The sequence below is a fragment of the Belonocnema kinseyi genome, chromosome 10, assembly GCF_010883055.1.
Source record: "Belonocnema kinseyi isolate 2016_QV_RU_SX_M_011 chromosome 10, B_treatae_v1, whole genome shotgun sequence".
Lineage (NCBI taxonomy): Eukaryota > Metazoa > Arthropoda > Insecta > Hymenoptera > Cynipidae > Belonocnema > Belonocnema kinseyi.
The window spans coordinates 38970880-38996686 of NC_046666.1; the positions used below are offsets into that span (position 1 = coordinate 38970880).

The following is a 25807-nucleotide window of genomic DNA, read 5'->3' on the forward strand; positions in this document are numbered from 1 at the left end:
TAAACTTATTCTTTTCACCTGAAAAATGTGCTCATTCTATATTTGCTTGAAAATTTATCTTCATAATTAAAAAATGCAATTACAAGGTAATAAATGCATATATTTTAATGAAAAATTCATACAATATTTCAAAATTTGCCTTTTGTAGAATATTAATCTCCTTGGTTGACAACATTTTTTTATCATGCTTTTAAACTACGAATTTAACGGTTTCATTTTTTGTTAAAAATTTATGTTTTTTTTTAAACTTAACTATTTTATTGAAAATTCACATTTATTGAATAAGAAATAACCTTATAAATTGAAAATTCATCCCTTTTGGTTAAAAATTCTTTTTGGTTTAAGAATAATCTGTTTTGGTTCAAGTCAACTATAACACGTTTCACTGAATATTAATTTTTTAATGAAACTTCAACTGTTGTTTAGAAAACTCGAATGTTTGGCATAAAAATTAAACAATTTCATAAAAAACTGAATAATTTGTTCAAAAATAAACTTTTTTTTAATTCAACTACTAAGGTAGAAAATTAAAGTATTCGGTTAAAACAGAAACTATTTATTTGAAAATTTACCTAGTCTGTTAGAAATTCGTACTTTTTGGGGTAAACATGAATTTTTTTACCAGACAATGTAGTTATCCCATTTTTCTTTGAAAATGTATCTTTATCATTTTAAAATAATATTATTTGTTATAAAGTTGATGTATTTTAATAAAAAAAATATACGTGTTCATTATAAAATTGATCTTTTGTTAGACATTCTTCTTTGTGGACAATTCTTTTTACATTGAGGATTCCCTTTTTCTTTAATTTCATCTTTTTAATTACAATTTAATTGGATATTTTTTTTAAAAAGGGTTTTAAACTGAAAATTTAAAGATTTTATTTTTGTTTAAAATTTTTTTAATTTATTTATTTCGTAGAAAATTCATATTTTTTAATTAAAAATTCTTCTTTTCTGGTTTAAATGTAAACTTCTAAGCTTGAAAAATAACTACTTTCTTGAAACACCGTTGATTTGGTTAAAAATTATTAGACTATTAATATTTAACAAAATTAAGATGATATTTTTGTTGAAAATTCATATATTTGTTTGGCGAGAAAATTGCATCCTAGTGGGAAAAAGGGTAAAGGCATACAAAAGAAAAACAAAAGAAAATTGAATTGGGTGAGAAGAAGAAAATTGAATATTGTGTGAATAGAAAAGACTGGAAATTTTGCCATTGAACAAGATAGGAAAAGTTTCTATTTTTGATAAAGAGTGAAAAATAAAATTTTAAATTTGTTACAACAAATTAGGGAGCGTCGACATTATTATTTATTATTTCGCTATGGGCCAGTGAAAAATTGTACTTCACTAAAGTGGGTTAGAAGCACTCTATGAATTTAATCAAAACTAGTGATAACAGTGATAACTTTACTAGAAGTACTCGCATTTGCATGAATTTTTGGACAGGGGAGAGGAAAACTGCAGGAAACCAGCACCCCGAGTTCAGCCGATTTCCTGACGTTCGAGTTTGAAACTTTTAATTAAATTATTGAAAAACATTTTTTTCATGTTAAAACATTGCTGTGTTCTAAAGATTGTCTTGTACGGCAGCTTAACTTAACAAACAAAAATAAAAACACAAAAAAAATCAACTATTCTTTGTTAAAAGTACATTTTGTCTGGTAGCAAACTCTACCATTATATTTTTGGTGCAGAATGCATCTTGTTCAGTTAACAATTCTATTACTTGATTGCAAATTTAACTACTTTGTTCAAAATTAATTTTCTTGGTTGAAAATTTAACTATTTTGTTGAACATTTGTTTCATTTTAGTTAAAAATTAATTTTTTAAACTGAAAAATTAACCATTCCATTTTTTATTCAATATTTTCTTTTTTAGTTCAAATTGCAACTGCTTGATTATAAATTTATCTTTTTTCATTAAAAATTCATCTCTTGGGTTGAAATTGGACAATTTTGATAAAAATTCGTTTTTCCTTTTGGTTGAGAATTATTTCTCAGCGTTTTTAAATTCATCATTTCTTGTTAAAAATGCCACTACTTGGTTGAAAATGAATCTGCTTTGTTGATAATTGTTCTTCTTTGGTTGAATTTAACTATAAAGTTTCACGTTGAGATTTTAAAAAAAAATTTTATGTTGAAATTTTTGAAAATTTATTTATATCTTGAAAATTCGAATATTTGATAAAAATTGAACTATATGGTCGAGAATTAACTCTTTTGGTGAAAATTATTATTTTTCCTTGAATTATTCTTTTTTTGTTGAATTCTACTATAAAGTTTCATGTTGAAAATTCATTTTTTTTTTAAATTTAATGTTGAAATTTTTGAAAATTTATTTATATTTTAAAATTTGAATATTTGATAAAAATTGAACTATATGGTCGAAAATTAACCCTTTTGGTAAAAATTCATATTTTAAATTAAAGCACGAACCATTTCTTAAAAAATTTAACTAGTTTTTTAGAAATTCATTTTTTTTAAATAATTTTTTTTATCTGAAAATGCAGCTATTTCATTTTTGTTTGGAAATTTTCCTTTAAAGTTCAAAATTTAACTACCTGCTAGAAAATTCAAGTATAATTAAAAAATCAATGTTTTTCACTGAAAATGAAAAAATTCCCTTTTTTTGAAAATTTATCTTTTTTAATTGAAAATTCATATCTTAGGTTGCAAATCAACCTATTTTGCTCAAAATTCGTTTTTTTCTCGTCAAGAATTAATTTTATTTACTCAAAATTTTACGATTCCATTTTTGGTTCATAATTGATATTTTTTGGTTGAAAATTCATGAATTTGGTTTGGACTTTTTGGCTTAAAAAATAAACAATTTGGTTGAAATAATTTTTTTTAAATTCACATTTTTGGTTGGAAATTCAACTACATTGGCGGAAAATTAGACTATTCAGTTAAAATTCAAACTATTTAATTGAAAATTTAACTAGTTTGTTAGGAATTTCTTTTTGTTTAGAAACTAATTTTTTGTCTGAAAATGTAGGTACTCTGTCTCTGTACCAAAATGTATCCTTCTGAATAAGAAATTCAACTATTTGGCAGAAAATTAATGTATTTCATCGAAAATTTGTCTTTTGGTAGAAAATTAATGTTGCCGGTTGAGAATTCATATTCCTATGCTGAGGATTACTATTTTGTTAAAATGTTGTCTTTTTAGTTAAATTGAATTGATTTACAATTTTTCAAATTAAATTTTTAAACTGAAAATTTATTGATTACATTTTTGGTTAATTCTGGTTAAATTCAACCATTTCGTTAAAAATTCATATTTCTTGATTAAAAGTTAAGTTCCTTGATGAAAATTCTTCCTTTCCGATTTAAAGGTAAACTTTTATCTTAATCATTAGCATACTTGCGTAGAAAAATAATATTGTAAGATAAAGACTTAAACATTTGATTGACGAATTTAATATTACGTTGAAAATTTTACTTTCTTTGATAAATTTAACTGTTTGATCATGCGTTTTTTAAAGAGAAAATTCGACTTTTTAAAGAAAAATTGCACTGCTCCGTTTTTAGTTGTAAACTAATTTTTTTGGCTAAAAATGTAACTGTTTAATAAAAAATCTATGTTTTCTTGAATGTTTAATTAGTTTACTAAAAGTTCAACTATTTTGTAAAAGTCCTCTTTTTTGGTCGAAAATTGAACTGTTTGTTGAAACGAACTTCTTTAAAGTTGAGGCTGATACAAAGTAAATAACCTCGAGTATCTTGATATTCCTTTAAAAATTCAATTGTTCAAATTTTGTTTGCAATACAGCGATTTCGGCGCCTTTGTGAAATAGAAATTCACTAAAAAAAAATTTAATAAATTTCACATCATTTTTGTCGAGGCTTCAACTTGAAAATCAATGGTTAAGATTTTCCGTGCAAGGGGAATAAGTTCATGTTGAAGAGAATTTTTTAAGTTGTCAAACTGACGTCTACTAATAGAATGTCAAATTCACATGACATAAAAAGTTGTGATATACAAAAAATACGGAAAGCGAGTAGAAACGTAGGAAATTCAATGTAGTGAGATTTGATGAACTATTAAACAAAAATTTATATATTTAATGTAAAAAAAATTGAAACAATAATGATTATTTAATAATTTTGAATTAAAAGCATTTTATATTAAATAATATACAAAGATTTTAAATAAAAAATGTTCCAAATATATAAATAAAACCAAAAATAAAAAAAGAAACAATAACAAAAATAAGAATAAATAAAAACTTTTTAAATTTAGTAATTTGAAGTTGAAAGTGTGCCAAGTAACTACTTTTTAAATCAGAAAATCTCAAAATTGAAAAATTACAGATTAAAATAATGAAACATTGAAAATTTCATTAAAAAGTAATTGAAATTGTATAATTTCTCATTCAAAACGTCCAATATTTATTTGAAAATGAAATTTTGAAAGTAAAAGTTTAGAAAACTAAAAATTTTTATTTTATAATGAAAAATAATTAAACATTAAGATTGATTTGTCAAATTTTTATAATATCAAAAAATAAATTTACCACCATTTTCACTGTTCAAAAGGAAAATTTTTTAAATTAAAAGGCATTAGAATTGAATTACTCGAAAAAAACCTTCAAAAAGGGAAGTAACTTTAAATGGAACACATTTAAAATGGAAAAATTTCTACTTTGAAACGTTGAAACTTGAATGAATCCAAATTCACTTGAAACTGAAAAAAAATTGTAATCAACAAGCATTCTAATATCAACACTTTTTTATACTCAAAACATTTAAAATGTTAATTATTCCGAATAAATTTGAATCGTTTAAACAATTAAAAATTGTTTATTATGTTTACCAAATTGGACCATTTTAATTTTTTTTGAAAAACTAACATTTATGAAAGGAAAAAGTCGAAAATGTATCTTTCAACATAAAAAAACATACTCTAAAATTGTAAATATTCAAAATTAAATAAATGATTGAGTTACTTAGTTATCAATTTCAGATTTTTTTTCTATTTATATTTTAAAGAAAAGAATTTGTAACTTTTGAATTACAATTCGTTCAGTTTGCAACCATTTATTCATCATTTTTGTTCATTTTTTTAAAACTTCAAATAAACATCGGGAAGTTGAAAAATTTCAAGATATTACATAAAAAATTTTTTGGAAAAAAATAAAAAACAAAAAGCCATATATAATTGCAATACTGGAAATTGCACAATTTTAAGTGCTTTAATTTGAAATGGTTTTTCTTCAATTCCGTTTGAAAATATCAATATTTTGGAACATTTTCCAATAAAAAATAATTCAATTTTCAACGTGTAGTTCTAAAATCTTTTAAATTTCAGGTTTTTAATTTTTTATTTTAAAAATGACGTAGCTGGAGTTTGCAACATTTATAAACGAAAATAAATTTTTATTTTATATATAAGTTTAAAAATCCCTAGGCGTGTAAAAATTAGTCAGCTATTAATAATTATATTGAATTGAACTAAATTTTGTTTTACCTGCCGCCAAGTGAAAATAATCCAGTATTTTAAATTTGTATTCTACGCATTTAGAAGCATTTAGAAAAGCTACAATTTTGTATGTTCTAAATTGAAACCGAAAAATTCAGGATATTCATATATAAAATTTAAATGTGAGGGCCAAGGCTAGCGATATGAAATTTTGAAAGAATTAAAGGTAAAATTAAGTAAACCTTTTTAATATTTGAATTTAAAAGTACAACACTGTAAAATTTTAAATCAGAAATTGACAAAAGCTAAGCAAATTATAAGTCAATTTTTTTAAATATATGTTTTGGAAGCAAAAGAAATTTATTTCTCAGGCCTGGAAAATTAAACTTCTTTAAAATTGCGTACTTAAAACTATAATTTTAAAATTAAATTATATAAATTTAAAGGTGATAAATATAATCATACTAAATATCAAAGTATCAAAGTGATTAGAACGATTTTTATTACTTTAAATCAAATTTCAATTATTCTGAAAACTTTGCAAATTAAATTCTTTCTGATTTGTAAAGTTTCAAATTTAATAAATTCACACTTAAAACATTATACACTAAACAATTGAAAACTTAGTTTAAAAACTGAAGCATTTTCAAATTATGACCTTAAAACTAAATCATTAAAAACAATTGGTTTTAAAATGTTTATCACAATTTTTTCAATTCAATCATTTTAACTTAAAGTGAAAAATTGTTAATTTAAAAATAAATGATAAATCATTTTAATGCAGGGGGGGAGGGGGAAAATTCATGTTGCACCAGGTGAAAATGAATGAATCCTAGACTATTTTAAATCATTATTTATAAAAATGGTACATTAAGCAAATATAACGGTAAACAAATATAGAGAGAAAAAATCAAGTAAACCCACCAGCTGAGGCCACCGGACTGTAAGATAAACCTTAGCGCGGCCAAAAAGCCGCAATCTTCTTAACCTCCTCAGTTTTTTATCGTTGAAGCCCATTCCCATGAAAACGGGAGGCACACGTGATCCGCATTGGCACTCCAGGATGGTATCGTAAAAAATCCCACAATACCGTCTTATAAGCAAACTCCCTCCACACAATCCTCCCCACCACTTTTTTCACTAGATCGCGTGTACACGAAAAACAAACTTCACCAATACCATAAAAATCGCGTGACACAAAATCCTTACAAGAATTAAATCACAAGGATCCAATTCAAAACGAGTATAATAACTTGATGATCCAAGAAGGAAGAATTAAATTAAATCCACTGCAAACGGAGCCAAAATGCAGATATTATATTTCAAGTGAGCCTTCCAACAAATTTGACCTTCTTATGCGAAATAAAATAAAACAAGAGCCAGGAACGACTGCATGAGGAATAAAAATGACCTTGAAGGTTGCATCGCGTGTCCTATTTGGTTGAACTTGAAGCGACAACGTGACTCGTCCTCGGTGGGTTTTTAGGACAATATCCACCGAGAGAAGACGTAGCGGGTCGCGAGCCGCGCAACTGACTGCCGGTTCACTTGGCGGCCTCGACCATCGAGGGATGCTGCCACCCCAGCTGGCACGAACCGCGCAAGATCTGCCCCCACGCGGTGATATACACCCCTATGCACCACCTTCTCAAATCTCCAGTCGTACTCGCGAAACTGTCGTCTGATCCCCCCAGCCACCCCCTTCCACTGATAGTTTAATCCCACACCTGACCCTTCTGACAACCTCTGACCTGTGGACAAACTAGCCGCAATATCCGCTTTTCTTTTCACGAGAGGCTGCAAAAGCCGGTATGATGGACAAGGATTAAATTGGCATAACGATAAAGGTATAATATTGTCAAGAGATGTGGGATTGCTTTATTCTAAGTTGATAAATTTGTAGAGCTCCGCACAGTTTGCAAAATCCACTAACGTGGACACGCCTAGTATTGATGAGGCTCCTCCTAGTTGGGTCCATCAATAAAAAAATAGCTACAAAGATATTTGAGAAAGCCTCATTATCTGCAGGATCACTTGTCGAATCACTACAAGTAAAGAACCAAACACGTAGCTTTTCCTTGAATAACTTCAATACTGTAAACTGCAATGCATTAGACTAAGCTCCGCCCAATAAAGGCAGCATCACCTAGTTTGCTGTCTCCGAAGCATGATTGCAACTGAGTATCAATCTACTACCAAACGAATCAATGACACATTCATCCGCTTACTGATGTGTCTCCCTCTACTTTATCTTCTTCAGTAGGAATACTTCTCCCATTCAGCTCCACCCCTTAGTAACCTATTTGAACAAACTCCGCCCATCACGGCTAAGAACACCAACATTCCAAGATTATGCCTTCTCCCAGACAAAAGTATAATAAGATGCCCAAAATGCTGTAAAAAATGACTTCAAGTCGAAATATATTGCACTTTCAAGAAAATAGTTGAATTTTCAATGAAAGAAGATATTATACAAAAAGATTTGAATTTTCAATGAAAGAAGATATTATATAAAAAGAGTTGGATTTTCAACCCAAAAAGAAGAATTTACAACAAAATAGTAAATTTTTAACAAAGAGCGAAAGAACAACACAGTTGAACTTTCGGAAAAATATGACTTTAATAAAATTTAGTTTAATTGTGAACACGAAAAGATTTAATTTCCGCCAAAAGACAAATTTTTAAAAGAATATATGAATTTTTAACCAAATAGTTCAATTTTTAATTCAAAACTTTAAGCGCCTAATCAAGAATAGAATAGTTACAATTTCATTTTGAAAAATAATTTTAATTAAGAAAGACAAATTTTCAAGCAGTTGGATTTTACCAAGACGGCCAAATTTTTAACAGAATAGTCGAATTCTCAACAAGAAAGAAAAGTTTGAAATAAAATACATCGCAAAATACAAACTTTTTCAATGAAATAGTTAAATTTTTAATCTAAGACGGTAACCTTAAAGGAAATGAATTTTTAACAAAGAAGTTCAACCGAAAATGATAAATTTGTAGACAAATAAATAAATTTTTATCCAAAAAGACGAATTTTCTATCAAGTAATTAAATTTTCTGCTGAAATGATACGACTGATATCAAATTAATTTTTTATAAAATTGTTAAAATTGCAATACAGCAGTTAATTTTTCAACCATAAAATATCAATTCTCAATAAGGAATTCAATAGTTCGTATTTCAAACGAAAAATATTTCAAATTGAAATAAACGAGTTGATTTCAACCAACAACAAAATATCTGCATTTTTAACCAAATAGTTAAATTTTGAACTAGAAAGGATCTATTTTTAATTGAAAATACCAGTTTTTAACCAAAAGTGAAAGATTTACATTGGCAGTTTGAAATAATTAATTCTCAATAAAAAAAACGAAACCCCAATAAAATAGGCAAACTTTCAACCATAGAGATGTTTTTTATTTATTAAAACCTTATGAATTCTGAACCAATAATGGAATAGTAGACTTTCAGACAAAAAAGAGTGGACTTTTAACCGACCCTGGGCCTTAATATTGTAATACGTTTTACTATCCTATGTTAATAACAAAACAACACCAGCCAGTTTGCGATGTAATTATTTCTACTTGAACCCACCTACTTAAATAACTCCTCTCACTTTATCTTGTTCAGTAGGAAATTTGTTGTCATCACTTCTCTAAAATCGTCTACACTTATGTCAAAACATCTGCAGATAAAGCAGTCTACCCCCCCCCCCCGCTCCCTATGTAAAGCAGTATGAATGATTCTAATTTTCTTTAGTTCTATAAATAATTTGATCACTCTCTTTAAAAATATCTTATGGCTCCTCCCACTTAGCTACACACCTCTTGGAAACACCTTTGGCAAAGATCCGCCCATTAAAGTTAGAACAACCTACTTTGGCTCCTTTAAATATAAATTACAACCCAGAATCATGCTACTACTAAGAGAATTATTTCCAACTTTACCCCTCCTACTGATATAGCTCTTTCTGCTTCACTTTTTTAACCGTCAAATTACTAATAATAAGGCTCCACCCACTTAGCTGCTCCCCTGGAGCTTAATATTGATACATATTGGACTAGTATCTGTCAAATACAAAACAACGTCACCCAGTTTGCAACATAATTATTTCTACTTGACCCACCTACTTATATAGCTCCATCCCCTTTCTCATGTTTGATAGGAAGATTTTTGGCTTTACGCCTTTAAAATTGCCCACACTTCTGTAAAAATATCTACAGGTAGACCAGACTACTTTCCCACTCTGTAGAGTAGTATGGGTCGTTCTACTTGACTCCACTTCTGTGAATAACTCGATCACACTTCTGTTAAAAATCTCTATTAGCTCCTCCTACTTTGATCCACCTCTTGAAAACACCTTCGACGAAGCTCCGCCCATCACAGTTAGCAGTACCTACTTTGGCGCTTCTGAAGAGAGATTAAAAGTTTCTACTACTTCACATTTTGTCCATCACTAGAAAAGAATAAAAAAAAATTGTGGAATAAGCTTCATGATCTACAGGACCACTTGTTCAATTACTACTAGTGACCATCCACCAACTTATCTCCTCCTCTGCACCAATTAGAAAACAATACCATCTAGTTTGCAACAGAATCATTTCTGCTTGAGCCCAACCACTAATATAGGTCAACCTGCCTTATCTTGTTCAGCAGGAAGGCTTTTGGCTCAATTTCTTTGAAATCATCCATACTTCTGTCAAAATAACTTTAGGTAGACCAGTCTACTTTTCCCCCTCTACAGATTAGCATACGTCTTTTTACTTGACTCCACTGTTGCAAATAATTTGATCACACTTCTGAAAAATCTCTATTGGATCCTCCCACTTTGATCGAATCCTTAGAAACATCTTTGACGAAGCCCCTCCTAGTACAGTTAGCACAACCTCCTTTGTGCCTCTGCAAATAAATCACAACCCAGATACTACCAATAGAATTTCACACTTTTATAGCGCCTACTGAAATAGCTTCTTCTACTTCACCTTTTCCAGGATCCCCCCCCCCTCCCACTTTTTTTCGTTTCTTACAATCCTATTTTTCTTCAGCGTGACAATTTTCAGCAAATACAGTTTTTCAATTTGAAAATATATTTTCCATTTACAAGATCTGTTGGCAACCCCCATTTATGTCGAAAGTGGCGAGACAGGTTGTGCAGTAGAGTTATGGGCAGCCCTGGCAGTAAAATAAAAGTAACCTTTTGCTGGGTGGCCGAGGTTTGTTGCACCACGTAGTAAGTCACGACGATCGCCATCAAACACTCCAACTTTACTCCAACCGACTCACTCCCTCTTTCCCTTTTTTTGCAATGCCCTTAACCGCACCTTCATCCCGCCTTTCCCCTATTCCCTTTTCTATACAAGCTTCTTTGTTACCCCCTTGTTTCCATTAGGAGTGATGTAGTGCGTGAAACACTTTATCTACCCTCCTCCAGATTCAGGGTCAATCTCCACCCCCCTCTACCCTCAACCCATTCTTTATTCAAGCCAGAATTCGTTTTTGGAAAAATAATAGCCAATCTTTGGAATGCGCACCAATGCATCAAATAAATATTTATCTTTCCTGGGCGAGCGATAAATTTCAAGATAAATGAGGAATAATAGAATAAAACTTGATCAATCCACTCTGATAAAAAGGGACAGGTTATTATTTTTTATTACTTCTAATACAATTCTTCAAGGGGAGTCTACACCCTTCGGAATTTTGTTTGGAATCATACTTCTCTCAGCAATAGATTATTTATTGATAGGTCACGAATGTTACATGGACCGTGATCGGTAAGTCATGCACAGTGCTCCGAGGTCGTAAGCGGACTGTCTGGGTTCAATTCCTGCTACCTTCACTTAAATTTTTTTTCATTCAACTTTTTTTTTATTTGACTATCTCATTTCTTTGAATCAAGCCAAATTATTCATTTCTTTAATTTCAAATATTTCCGATGCGCATATTTAAAGGATAGATCTGTGCCGTGACATTCTTCAAAAGTTTCAATTCTTTACGCAATTTTTTGGTCAAAAGCACAAGTCATTATTCTAATTTTCAATTTTTAAGTTTCAGACATTTTTAATATAAACCCTCAAGAATTTATACAGTTAATCAATTTATCATTTTCTATGGTCTAATCTGTAAATTGAAGAGTGAATTCAGAAGTATTTAACAGTTAAAAACTATACAAATTTAAACAATTTTCAATTAGAAAGATTACAAATTGAACGATCAATTTAATTTAAACAGAAAACTTTTTAAACTATAAGTCAAATTATTTGAAGTTTAAGTAGTTTTAAATTAATAATTGTTAATTTATTATTTATACATAAAAATTCAATCCTTTTACTCATAAATTAAATTTTTTAAATGATACAATTAAAATTGTACCTTTTATAGTTTAAATTTAGCTCTCTGATATTTTAACGACTCAGGGCTTTATATTTCAAACAATTCAGTTTCAAACTGTTAATTAGTAATAATAAATTTATAATTGCTCATTTGAAATAAAAAATCAAGTTTTGCTAAATATAAAAAAATTTGTTTTTAATTAAAGCATTTAAGATTAAGTAGATTAAAAGTAGAATAATTTAGAATAAAACAATATTTGAATAGGATTTTAAACTTAAAATTGAAGAATTTTAATTTCCATGTAATAATCTGTTAATTGTTTAATTTTCGACAGTTTCAGAATATTCTTGTAAAATCAATTATTGTTCCATTTTTAATAATTGAACTACAGTTTAGTTTTCAAAATCATTAATTTATTTATATTTGCAGTTGATCAACTTAAAACGTTTTTATCCAAAATTATTTAAATTAAATTAAATTAAATTCTTTAGATTAAAAGTGTACCCTTAAAAATGAAAAATGTGCAATTTAAAAGATTTTAGCATTACGAATTGTGAACTGAATGATTTAATCATTTAAATTGAACTTAACATTAAAAAAATTTACAGTCGTACTTACATACAACATTTTATAAATTCCGGTCAGTAAATTAATTTACTGTGATTTCCTGATCCAGCAAACAGCCTACTTTTTCGAAAATTTAAATTCTAAATGAATATTTATTAATGTAGGAAAAAATACTATTTCTAACATTTTTCTAAAACACTACAACTGGTAAATTTTTAACATTTTCAAAATTTCAAAACTATCCTAATTTCAAAAAGTAAATTAAAAATTAAAATGAAAATCAAAGTAAGCATTGTTAATATAGGTTAAAAAATACCGGTACCGAAAAAAAGATTCCTAAACATTTTAAAGGATTTATCTTTCATTTAAAAATATTAATTTTAAGCTTTGAAAATATCAATATATTTTGAAAAGGAATCTGGAAGATTTCCAAACAACTATATTCGCTGTTGAAGGATTTAAACAAATCTTTAGGAAAACCTTGAATTGATTCAAAAGATATTTCGAAGTTTTAGGAATTTGAAAAAAATAAAAAAAACAATTAAAAATTTGAAGTATTCAAAAAATTGTAAACAAACTGTCGTTTCTTGAAAAATCCTGGAACAAAATTGAAAAGCGTTTTTGAGGAGTTTGGAAGAGTTTAAGGAAACCAATTTTTTTAGGATTCCAGGAAAAATGTTAATTAATTATTTGTTTGCAAAATTACGTTAAGCATATATTGACAAGGTTATTTACACATTTCAAATGTGGTCCTGAAATTTTGAAGAATAATGTAGGAAATTGTATAGCACAATTGTTCCGTTTTATAAGACAAGAGCATTTTGGATAAAATTCAAATAAGTTTAAGATACATTTAGAAGTTTTGAAAAGATACAACAAAATTTTACCTTAGAAAGATTTAAACACATTAAAATAATTTTCTATTTGTTGAGAATTTTAATAGTATTTAAGATGATAAATAATTTTTTAAAAGAATTATGGAAACAAATTTAATGATTTATTTCAAGAAATCATTTGAAGGATTTCAAAAATTCTCAAAGATTCTGAAAATGGGCAACAAAGAATCTGAAAGACTTTAAGATAACTTTTTTACTTTGGAACATTTTTTTCAACATTTCAGAAATATTTAAAATAATTCTAAACTATATTTAGAAGTTTCAAAAAAAGTTTAAAGCATATTTTAGAATAGAAAAAGATTTGAAAAAATTCAAAACAAAATGTGGATTTTTTAAGATTTTAAAATGAGATTGTAAAGTGTTTTATTTTAAGAAAATTTAAAAAGATTTTAAAACTTTACAGAATATTGTACAAAGTTTAAAAAGTCAATACAAAATATTAATAAAATATTTTAAAACCTTTTTTGAGCTTCAAAAAGGCCTGAATATTGTATAAACTAACTCTAATTGTTTTTAAATTTTGTGAAATAAAACCAAAGGTCTTACCAATTTTCCAGATACTTTGTCGGCATATCTGAAATCTTCCGAAATATTTTTGAATTTTCCCACAAAATCCAGGAAAATGATATTTATATAAACTCAAGGCAAATAATTAGATAAACTTAAAAATAAATTTGATATTTTTGGTATTAAAAATTATTTTCCTCTGATAATTATAATTTGCTTAAGATTTTGTTTCTTTCCTCACTGAAAATTTTTTTTTTAGTTGAAAGTTCAACCTTTTTTTTTAGATTTGTTTCTTTTGGTGACAAATTTCATCTTTTTCAAATTAATTTTTTTTATGAATTGAACTTCTATAATTTGAAAACAGCATCTTTTTAGATTGAAATATCAATTATTTATATTTTTCATCTAAATTTCATTAATTTTAAATTTCATACATCACAAAATTCATATAAAATAACTTTATTGTTGAAAATTCATATTTGCGACTTAAACAATTAATCTATTTTGTAAGAAATTCGTATTTTGTTCAAATGTTTAATTTTTTTGTTAAAAATACAACTAGTTGAAAATTAGTTTGTATTGGTTCATTGATTTTGTAGAAAATTGGTATTTTTAGGATGTGATTACCTTTTTTGTTGAGATTTTGATTGGAAATATCTAAATTGTTTAAAAATCCTTTTTAATTTCCTCAAGAGTCTTAGAAAAATTATATTTTTAACTCAAATACAAATAAATAAAAATAAAAAATAAGTAGTTATTCGGATTTATTTGTATTGAAAATTGTTTCTCCTCCTAAATCGAAAAACTACGCACGGAAATAAAATAAACAGCAAGATGAAAATTTAAAAATAAAAATAAAATTTACTCAAATATTTTATAAATAAACATTTTAAAAATATTATCCCTTACATTGCTAACTTATTTTACAAAGCAATCGTTTGTTTTCCTGTTTCATAAATCTATTATGTACGTTCTGTCAATATTTACAACCCCAATTTCTGTATATAGAAACTGGTGTTTAATCAAGCGTACAAAGAACGTCAGAACACATTTATGAAGTTTCTTCCATCTTCTGTATTTTTTCGTAAGCAATAATAAAGAGAAAAAATAGAGGGCTCCATTGTCAGAGATGAAAGCTGTTGCGTCTGGAAAAGAAAAAAAGATGGAAAAAGAGAAAAATAAAATAAAATAGTATTTCTCCCTTCTGGAAACCATCCTTATTGAGAGTGTTAGAGTCTTGTTTCCCGAGATTCGGTAAACAAGGTAAATACATTATTCAAAATGGCTCGAGTTTCACTTTATCGACAACCGCGGACTTCTTTAAGAAATCCCCAAAATGCTATAATATTTGCTCTAGGCTTCAGGTCAATCGAAAGAGAGGGATAAAAATGAAATTCTAATTTAATTTTCTGATTGTGTATCGTATAAGGGCTTTTTTTAGACAAAAAATTGAACAATATTTTTGATATTTACAATATTTAGTGCTAAATTTATTAATTTTATGATTCGGAATAAGGACTCGGGTTCTCATTATTGTTAGCGCCTATGAAGCCATGTAGAATTACGTAATTTTTTTCTGAAATGCTAATATAATTGATAAATGTGTAGCAGACAGATTTTTCAGTTAATAATGATAAAAAATATTATCTACAATATCACATTTTCAAGCAAAACATACAAGATTCTTACAAAACCAATTAAATTTTGAAACAAATAGTTAAATTTTTAATTAGGAGGATTAATTTTTTATGAAAAAAAATATCTTTCAAGAAAATATATATTTTTTTAACCAAATAGTTCAATTTTTAAGCAGGAAAATTAATTTTCGACCAAAAACAAGATTTAAAAAAAATTCCTTAATTCGAACGAATTAGTGGAATTTTTAATTTAAAGGGTTCATTGTTTAGTTAAGAATAGTATCGTTACAGTTTCATTTAAAAAAATTAATAAAAAAAATGAATTTTCTACAAAATAACTGAATTTTCTACCAAGCTGCTGAATAGGCCACACGAATTTTACGAATTTTTTTTAACGAAACTAAAGAACCTTAAAATTAAAAAATAAGTTTTTAACAAAAAAGTTCAACTTTGGCCGAATCTAAATAGTTAAATTTTTCTTTAAAGTAGTTGTAGTGCCCAAAGTCAGATATCTGAAAAAAAGATTTTTTGTATGACTGTCACTTCTTACAAAATTAAAAAAAAGATTACATCGATTTAATTAATCTAAAATTATGAATGTTGAAATAAAAAAATAAAATTTAAACAAAGAATTACAACACTCGACCAAAAAGTAGTTAAATTCGCTACCAAATTGTGAAGTCTTTGAGCTCCAATCGTATATTGAATGTTGAACAAAAAATTTTATTTTCAACCTAATAATTCAATTTTCTGTTCAAAAAATTTATTAAAAAAAAGAAACAAAGTTATTTTAAAACAAAACAGAAGAAAAAAAATTATGCTATTATTATTAATTATTTATTTATGAAACACGAATTTTCGAAAAAGTTTTCAATGTTCAACCAAAGAGGTGAATTTTCAACTAAGATGATGAATCTTTAAGGGCATGTGACATGTAAGACACTTAAATACCTATATTACCGACCTGACTTATTCAGTTTACTGAACTTTCTTTAAACTTAAGAGCTTTTTTTGTAAATGAAATATCGGACTGAAACTTAAATAAACTGACCATAAACTACGTTTTTGTACTTCATTTGAGTATGAATTATGCTAAAAATTATTTTTAACGAAATTAATACTGGGCTCATTTTTTGACATATTTTCATTTTACCTTACAATTTTTCGAACCTACGAATTTTTTTTATAAGTAAAATATCGGCCTCAAACTTTGAGAAATGCAAGAGCCAACAATAAATTACTATTATGTACGTTTTTTGCATCTCACAGATATTTAAAATATAAAAAAGTTCTTGGGTTCAAACAATTTCAAGCGTATGTCAAAAATGGTTTAAGTTAATTTCTTTAAAAGTAATTTTTATCGAAATTCCTACTCAAATAAAATGTGAGTGAAGTTTGCAATGTTTATAAACGAAATTATAAAATTTCCGAAATTTCTTTGAGTCAGTATTTGCACCTGGTGACAAGTAAAACAAAAATTAGTTTGATCCCAACAATTCTTAATAGCTGAATAAGTTTGACATGCTTGGGGACTTTAAAAATTATATAGAAAATAAAAAACAAAAATTTATTTTGGTTTATAAACGTTCGATATTTTATTTACAAAAAAAGTTCTGAGGTTAAAAGTAAATATTCAGTGAACTGAAAAAGTGAGGTCGGTAATATAGGTATATAAGTGTGCCACATGCCCTTAAGCAAAAAAAATTCTAAGAAAGTAGTTCAACTTGCAACAAACTGTTTGAATTTTCAATCAAAAAAGAGTTGAATTTAAAGTTAAAAACAGCTGAAATTCTGCTAAAATAATAAAAATTAGTTTTTAACTCAACAGTTGCAATTTAAAAAAAAAAGAATAAATTTCCAGAAAAATAAACAAATTTTCATCCAAACAGTTCAATTCTCAAGCAACAGGATTAATTTTCTAAAGAAAATTAATTGTTAATAAATGACATAAATTTTCAATAAATTAGTTTAATTTTTTAACTGAAAAGGATAATTTCTTAACGAAAAATAGTATAGTTAAATCTTCATTTAAAAAAATTATTTTTACTGGAAAAAAAAATTTTTACAAAACAATTTAATTTTTAAACCAAAAAATGAATGAAAAAACAAGATTATTTTAAAACATACAGGTAAAATTTCAGTTAAAAAATTGAATTCTCAACAAATACAGTTCAATTTTCGACCAAAGACATGGGTTTTCAACTAAAAAAATATTAAGTCAAGAAAGGTTGAAATTAACAACAAAAATATCAACAAAGCAGTTAAATCTACAATTAAAATATATTATTTTTATGCCCCTCAGTTGTATTTTAACAAAACAGAAAGCCACTGTAGGAATAAGTATGAATTTTTAAAATAATGCATACATTTTTAACCTAGAGGATTAGTTTTATACCAAAAAAGAATGTAAAAAATACGATTTCCCAATAAATATATTTTTTTTACTAAAATGATGATTTTTTAACTGAAAATATAAACTTCGAACGGAGTGGTTCAACCGAATGAAATAGTTAGATATTTAGTAGAAAAAAATAACGTTCTACTGAGAAAAAAGAGTAAAAAAAAGTAAAAGAATATTGTGGAAAAAGAGATGAATTTTCAAACTGAAAAGACAAAAGAGATGAATTATCAGGCAACAACGAAATCGTTAGTCTAGTCAAAAAAGAAAGAAATTATATTTCAATTGTTTAATTTTCAAGCCTAAGAGACAAATTTCCAACAAAAAAGTGGAATTCTCAACCAAATAGGATTACTTTTTGACAGAATTGTTGAATTTTAAACCAAATAATTAAATTTTAAACCAAATAAAATTTTTTTAACTAGAAGAGATCATTTGTAACCAACAATATAATAATAAACTTTTTAACCGAAAAAATTCTCTTTAAACTAAAAAATTTTGACTGCAATAAATAAATAGGAATTTTTCCAATTTGTAGCATCCAGGATAATAGTTACAATAAAAAATGAAGATCTTGTTTAATACTTTAAAATTATTAGATTACAAATCTGGAAAGTTTGCTTAAAAAATAAATTTAATTTTCAATTGCACTTTATCATTTCTAGCTACACACATTTAATTTAAATAATAATTTTTTTAAAGTAATAATATTCTTTTGAAAAAAGTGAAGTTTCAGATGTACGCAAATGGATAATAACCTAGCCTTTTCATATGTTCGGATTTATTTCAACTCGCTCTTTTCTTTGTTTCGATGCCATAGCAGTGCAAAAATTCATTGCGCTCGTGTTTCATAAAGAAGTTACGTCTAGACTGCCGGAATACCGGAATGAAAACCCTTAACGAGAAAAAAAAGGAAATAGCGGGGAGACGGATGAAAGCTTCATCGCATGTATGCCAAAATTACCTTGAAAGTATTTAATAAATCTATCATTTAAATCAGTGTTGGGTAAATTAACTTTTTTCGAGTAATTAGTTGCAGTTACGTTACTTAGCGAAAAAATGTGTGTGGTAGTGGGGCCACACGTCATAAGTGAAACATGACGTGAGCTTGACGTCATATATAGTATACTAATTCATTTCGGGCGCATATGAGTTCAAATGAGCTTGCTTAGTGGTGGAGTAGTGGGGATACCTAAGAGAAATAGAGTAGAGAGAGAAAGAGAGAAGAAGGGAGAATAAGAGAGAGGGGGGCATATGCATGCTTTGCTTATTCCAGCATGGCAGTAGTGGGGATGTCAAATAAGAGTCTTCAGGTCAATGGCGAGTCGCCACAGAGAGGTATAGAAAGTATACTTGTAAGAGAGATAGAGACTTTCGTTCGTACATAAAGTAACTTGAAGTTATTATAAAAGTTTTCCTTTTCACACTCTTTATTCCTTCATTTTATAGCTTAAAAATCAAAATAACCTAGATGATACTTCCTGGATAATTAATTTTTAAAAAATGCGTTAAAGTATGATGTTACGATCACATTTTTTCATTAGACAGTTGTATTTTTAAACGAAAAAAATGACATTTTTTTAGAGGAAGAGATTAATTTTCCAGCTAAAAGAATTAATTTTCATCAAAAAATTACTCTTCATCTAACTATGGACTTTCTACCAATAATAGTTTAACTCTGAACAAAGTACATACAATTTTAACCAAATTGTTGAATATTTATACCGAAAATATTAATTTTTAACAAAAAAGTTAATTTTAAACCAAATAGTTGAATTATCCAGCAAAACATTCTAATTTTCCACCAAGTAGTTAAATTTTTACCAGAAAAGACAAATTTTGAACAAAAAAATAGCTGAGCACCCTCCCGCATTTTGTTTTTACAAAAATTATTAAATTTTCAACAACAACATGAAAGACTTTTATTTTCCAAAAAGAATACATCTTGAAACCTTTTTTAATCGAACAATATTTTGATTAGAAATACAACACATTGTCCATTAATTTATTGAATTTTTAAGTAAAAAGAATCATATTCTGAAAAACAGTTGCATTTTCAAACCAAACAGTCAAAATTTCTACCAAAACAGATGATTTCTCAAAAAAAATCTAATAGATGATATTTTTAAAATAAAAAAAGAATTTAATTTAAATTACATTAATTAAATTCATGGAAAAAACACAAAGTAACTAAATTTAAAGTTCCAAATTACTGCAAAAAACGTAACCAAGTAACTTTTTATGAAATTTTGTATACAAATAAGTGCACTAAATAAGAATCTAAATTATTTAAAATGAAGGAATATTATGATAAAATAAACATTTTCGAACGGACGGCAATCAAAAACATGCACTTGCCTCTACTTCAAAGATAAATATTCGCTTCCAATATTTTTCCCAGAGATGGATAAAAAATATTATTTGAAACTCGAAAGTATTTGTTTAAAAAGAGAGTGTTCCATTTTATATAAAAAATTGAAGAATTTATCCTATTTTTTCATATAAGGATTGATCTTGGAATTTTGCTGGATTTTTAAGTCAGGGATTGGACCTACAATTTGTTTCTGACCAGTGTCCTAAAAATTTAATTTTTAAAATTCTCTGACTTTTACCTAACTTTTCTATGAAAAAAATAATAATAAAATAAATTTAGATACCAAAAGGTAGAAATATATTGGATTTCCAATAAAATAGTTGATTTTTCATCCAAAAACAGATTTTTTATCCAAGAGATGAATTTAAAAAAAAGTAAAGTTCACAATCTAAAAAGTGGAGTGTTATAAAAAAGATAGTTGAACTTTTGATAAAAAAAGATAAAACTTAAACGAAAACATTTTCAAAAACCTTTTTAACCGAATATTTGAATTTTCAGGCCCAAAATATGAATTTTTTAAAAAAACAGTTGCATTTTCAATCGGAAGAGTTGAATTTTCTAGAAAAATTTATTTTTCAACCAGGAAAGATGACTTTTCTAATAAAAATGATAAACTTTCTATACAAAAAGACGTCTGTCCAACAAAGAAAACAAATTTAAATTTGCAAAAGATTAATTGTTGAGAAAATAAATAAACTTTTGAACAAGAACATTTATTTTCTGCCAAAAAATACCAATTTTCAACAAAATATATAAAATTTTAAGCAAAAAGATGATTTTTCAGCAAAGAAAGAAGAAAAAATGATTTTTCTAAAAAGTATTTCAACCTTCAAGTAAATAATTGAGCTTTCAAAACATTCATTTTCTACGAAAAAAGAAAAATTCTCAAGAAAATAAATGAATTTTCAACAAAGTAGTTCCAACTTTCCAGTAAGCGGTTGAATTTTTAACCCAAAAAGAAGAATTTTTCAACCTACAAAGATGCATTTTGAAATCAGAAGATAAATTGTCTAACGAAGGACAAGTTTTTAACAAAATAAATGAACTATTAAGTAAATAGTTAAATTTTAAACTAGAAAAAACAGGTTTTCAACCAAAAATAGAAAAGTCAAATTGACAGTTGAAAATACAAATTTTAAGGAAAAAGCGAAGTTTTACTCAGTTAAATGTAACCAAAACAGGTGAATTTTTAACAAAATATTTGAATTTTCAGCAACAAAAATAAAATCTTACCTAAGAAATGAGTCTCAACCAAGATAACAAATTTTTAAGAAGCAAGATTAATTTTTTACCCAAAAGGACGAGTTTTAAATTAAATACATACATTTTTTACCAAATAGTTAAATTTTTAAGTTATAAGGGAAACATTTTGAATCAATAATGGAATAGTTACAGTTTCCACTAAATAAATAATTTTTAACAGAAAAAAATTCCATAAATATAGATAATTTTTGAAATGATTAGTTTAATTTTCTACTAAAAATATGAATTTTCAAATAAAATGATAATTTACGACCAAATAGTTTAATTTTCAACTAAAATTATAAATTTTCAACAACAAAAAAATTAATTTAAAACCCATCAATTGCATTTTTAACAAAAAAGAATGCATTTTTAATCAAAAAGTAATTTTCAACCTAAAATGGAATAGCTACATTTTCAGCAAATAAAATTAATTTTCAGCAACAAAAAAAGGCATTTTAGCAAAATATTAACAAATTCAACAAAATAGATTAATTTTAGACAAAAATGATAAGTTTCTTATATTAATTTTTTCAATAATTTTGATGTCAGTAATATAAAGCAGTAATATAAAATGATAAATCTTCAATGAAAATTGTCAACAAACTAGATTTTTTGTTAAAAATTCAGCTGTTTCGTAGAAAGTTCGTATTCTGGTTGAAAATCTTAAAAGTTTAGTAGAAAATTAAACTATTTGGTTGAAAATTCTTGTATATTATTTCAAACTCGTGTTTTTGGTCGAAAATTAATTTTCTCGGTTGAAAATGTTATTTTTTTTGTTTGTTTTTAACTGTTTTCGGTTTAAAATAACTATATTATTTGTTGAAACATTAAATACTACATGTTTTGTTGAGAATTCCTTTTTCGGGTTGAAAAATCATTGACTTGGTTTAAAATTTAATTACTTTGTGAGAAACTAATTTTCGTTTTTTCAGATATTTACTTCATCATCAATTCACTTTTTTGTGGAAAAGACATATCTTTTGCTTCAAAATTTAGAAGTTTTGTGGTTCGATTCCTATAGGAGCAAGAGGAGAAGACCTTTTTTCAGAAAATTTTAATTAATATGCAAAATTCTGAGAAATAAAACCAAGAATCGAACAACCAAATTTGGTCCCTGAATGTTTGGTTTAATTTTCGGAAATTCTGCACATCAACTTGATTATCGGACGATAAATAGGATTTTAATCTCATTTAAATTTTTTAAAATAAAAAAATTAAATTTTAAATAATAATAAATAAAGTACATTAAAGAATAAATAGAGTAGAATAAAATAATACATACAGTTAAATAATGATAGTGATAATAATAATAATAATATGAATTATTATTATTATTATATATCGGTGGCTCAGTTGGTTAGACCCCCGGACTTCACCGCAGAGGTCCGGGGTTCGATCCCTGAGCCGGTACCTCTGGAAATTTTTCAATGTACCTTTACCAAGGTTCTGGTGATTCGGAACCCACCTTAAGCTGTAGGTCCCCCCATCGTGTACTTGACTGCAACCCGGCATTTATAAAAATGCGTCCGTGACTGATGATATATACCGGGAGAGCCCCGTGCGAAATGATCAAATAAAAATCCAACTCTAACCAAAAATGCCTTCGACATTTTGGGCAGTATAAGCCTGTGACAACATTTCGCCACAGATATGAATGAAACCTTCAGAGTAATCGTACTTTTGAAATAAAAGAAAAACAGTCTGGCCCACCTATACGCTAATACCACTTGGCATGGATTGTTTCTATAGTTTAATATTATGTTAGTGGAGTGGTAATTCTCGTTAGGATTACATGGAAAACTTGCTATTCGCGAAAAAGAGAATATCGTAACTGGAGATCAGTGTCCTTTAATATTTATTTAGAAAAGCTTTATAGTTTATATCATTTCGCATGTTTGGGGTGTGGGAATTCTATCCCAGTTTTTGTTCGTTTATGAAGCCAATTATACCATACCAAATGAACCTGCTAGCTATTCTATGCATCTCCCAATTGTCCCATTTTTGTCCTAAGTAGTAAATAAAGCCCTTTAATTTCAAAGAGAAATTTACAAAGATAATACTCGACTCGAGGGGTTACAATAACTATAATGATAAAAGATGTTAGAGATTATGTGTACAAAATTTCACCCTCTTGATGTCATTGGAGACAAACCTTATGGAGGTGATTTTTTTCTTTATTTTTATGTGCTTGAAGTTCTCAACGTTCAAATAAAGAAAATTGTTTGATAAATTAAATCTGTTCTGAAAAAAAATCTTTAGAAAAAGGATTATTGTCTCGATCTCTCTAATAGCTTAACGGGAAAGCACCCAATCGGCAATCGGAAGTTCTGTGGTTCGATTCCCAGCGGAGCGAAATGAGAAGATCTTTGTTCAGACAAAATTTAATTGAAATTTTTTTAATTCATGACTGCATATATTCTGTAAAGACGTTAATAACTTTTGTTATTCTTTGATGATAATACAGAATCCTTGTAAATTTTCACTTTTTACACTTGGCATAATAATGCGTGCATTTCTGAAAAAGGATTCTTCTCTCGATCTTAATGGGAAAGCACTTTTTAATAAAAAACTTAATTTAAACAAATTTTAATTCATAGATTTATCTAGCCTATAAAGACGTTAAGAAATTCTGTTATTCTCAGATGATAAGACAGATTTCTTCAAAGAGTGTTTGATTTGAGGGGAAAGGATTTAAAGAAGGCAATACGAAGTGCTAATGAGGATAGATGCGAAGGAAGAGGTAGAGATAGTGAAAAGTGTTGGAAAAGAAGGGAGAAGGGGAGATTATATAGTGCTAGTGAAATAAAAAAATGCAGTTTTAAATAAAAAAAATACAGAAGAGCAAAAAAATAAGGGGAAAGGACTTTGATTAGAGTATGGGAAAATATAAACAGAAGATATATGGTGGGATTGGACCAAAGAAAGGGAAGCGTTCGTAGTAGTAATGATGGAGATTTGGTTAGATAAAAAGGGATGTGAAGAAGTAATGGGATAGTTGTCAAAACGATACACATATAGCAGTTTCAAAATGCAAAGAGAAAGAACAAAAAAGTCAAGGGAATAGGAGAAATGGTGATGGGAGTATGAAAATAATATATAGATAGGAAGGAAATAATAGAACAGAAAGAAGGATTAACAGTAGAATATGTAAAGTTCGAAGAAGAGAGGTGAAAGATAGTGGGGATTAGGATTAGGATTCGATTTGAATGCGGAAACAGGAGATACAGGAGGAAGGGAATAGGAAGGAGAGCGAGGAAGAATCTCGAAAGGCAAAATACTGAATGAATAGGAAAAGAAATTCTTAAAGAGTTTGAAGGAGATGGGATGGTTTCTCTGAAACGGCAATATAGATCATGTGATAATGGACAGCGAGGTAGGAGAGAAAGTCGAGAAACTAGAGGTACGACATTATATAGAGTCGAATCACTTTCCCTTTATAGTGACATTAAAATAAGAAAGAAGTACTGAAAAGAACAAGAGAAAGTTAAAAAAAGCAGACAGAGGGATTAATCACTCGAAGGAAAAGAATAGCTTAAAGAAAAGTCAATAATATCAAAATGGGAGAAAACAATGTAAACGAAGAGATTGAAATACTGATAGGAGGAATAAAAAGAGTATCAGAATGCACAAGCAAAAAAGAAGTTAGCAAAGGAGGGGTTGGAAATGGATGAATTGAGGAAAGTAAAGAGAAGAAAGAGAAAGTGAGACAGGAATTAGGAAAATTGAGAAAAAAGCTTTAGAGAATAATATAGAAGAGAAAAGGAGGAGCATTCTTAGTGATGCGATGAAAAAAAGAAGAAAACAGATGGTTCGAAGAAAAAACGGAGCAGGCCAGGACGAAAGAAGAGATTTGGAAGGTATTAGAAATGGAAAAACAGAAGATAAAGAGTCAAACAGGATATTGAGATGGTTGTTAGAAGAGGTCAACATGAAATTTAGGACAGGAGAAAAATATGGTGGGGAATAATGAGACAAGGGAGTGGACATAACAAGAGAAGGCGAGTTATGGCAAGGGGGGTTATGGAAAGAGGAGGTATGGCAAGAGGAGTTATAGAAAAAGGATTTATGTGAAAAGGAGTTATGGAAAGGAGTAGTGGTGACCGCTGTGAAGAAAGCAAAGAAGAGGATGTTATAGAGGAGTGACACAAATTCTAAAAAAATTAAAAATATATCGAACTGTTTCTTCAAGAGTTTGAAGAAAGAAGTCAAGGAAAAAAATAGAGGCACTGAATCAGACATGATTTATGAGAGGATTGGGGGTGATTGACAACATATATGTTCTGAATTATCTGAAATTAGGACAAAAAGCAGTGCTAATAAGAGATAGTTTCTGGCTGGTGAGAGAAGTCTGTGATTTTATTTTATAAACGGAAAATTCCACTATTTTGTAGAAAACTTATTTTCTTG

General features: G+C 27.6%; 1 protein-coding gene across 13 annotated transcripts in view; it reads right to left on the reverse strand.

Moving 5' to 3' along the window:
- The window catches only part of LOC117181543 (disks large 1 tumor suppressor protein), a 1257521-nt gene that overhangs the window by 624374 nt on the left and 607340 nt on the right, over positions 1–25807 (reverse strand). Inside the window, exon 1 of one of the 13 annotated variants that reach the window (XM_033374354.1) lies at positions 6359–6478. The exons of the other annotated variants lie outside the window; for them this stretch is intronic. Coding sequence (XP_033230245.1) covers positions 6359–6457 — 99 coding nt within the window. The 5' untranslated portion in view covers positions 6458–6478. Of the gene's footprint in view, positions 1–6358; positions 6479–25807 lie in introns of those variants that run through there. 13 annotated transcript variants of the gene reach the window in all.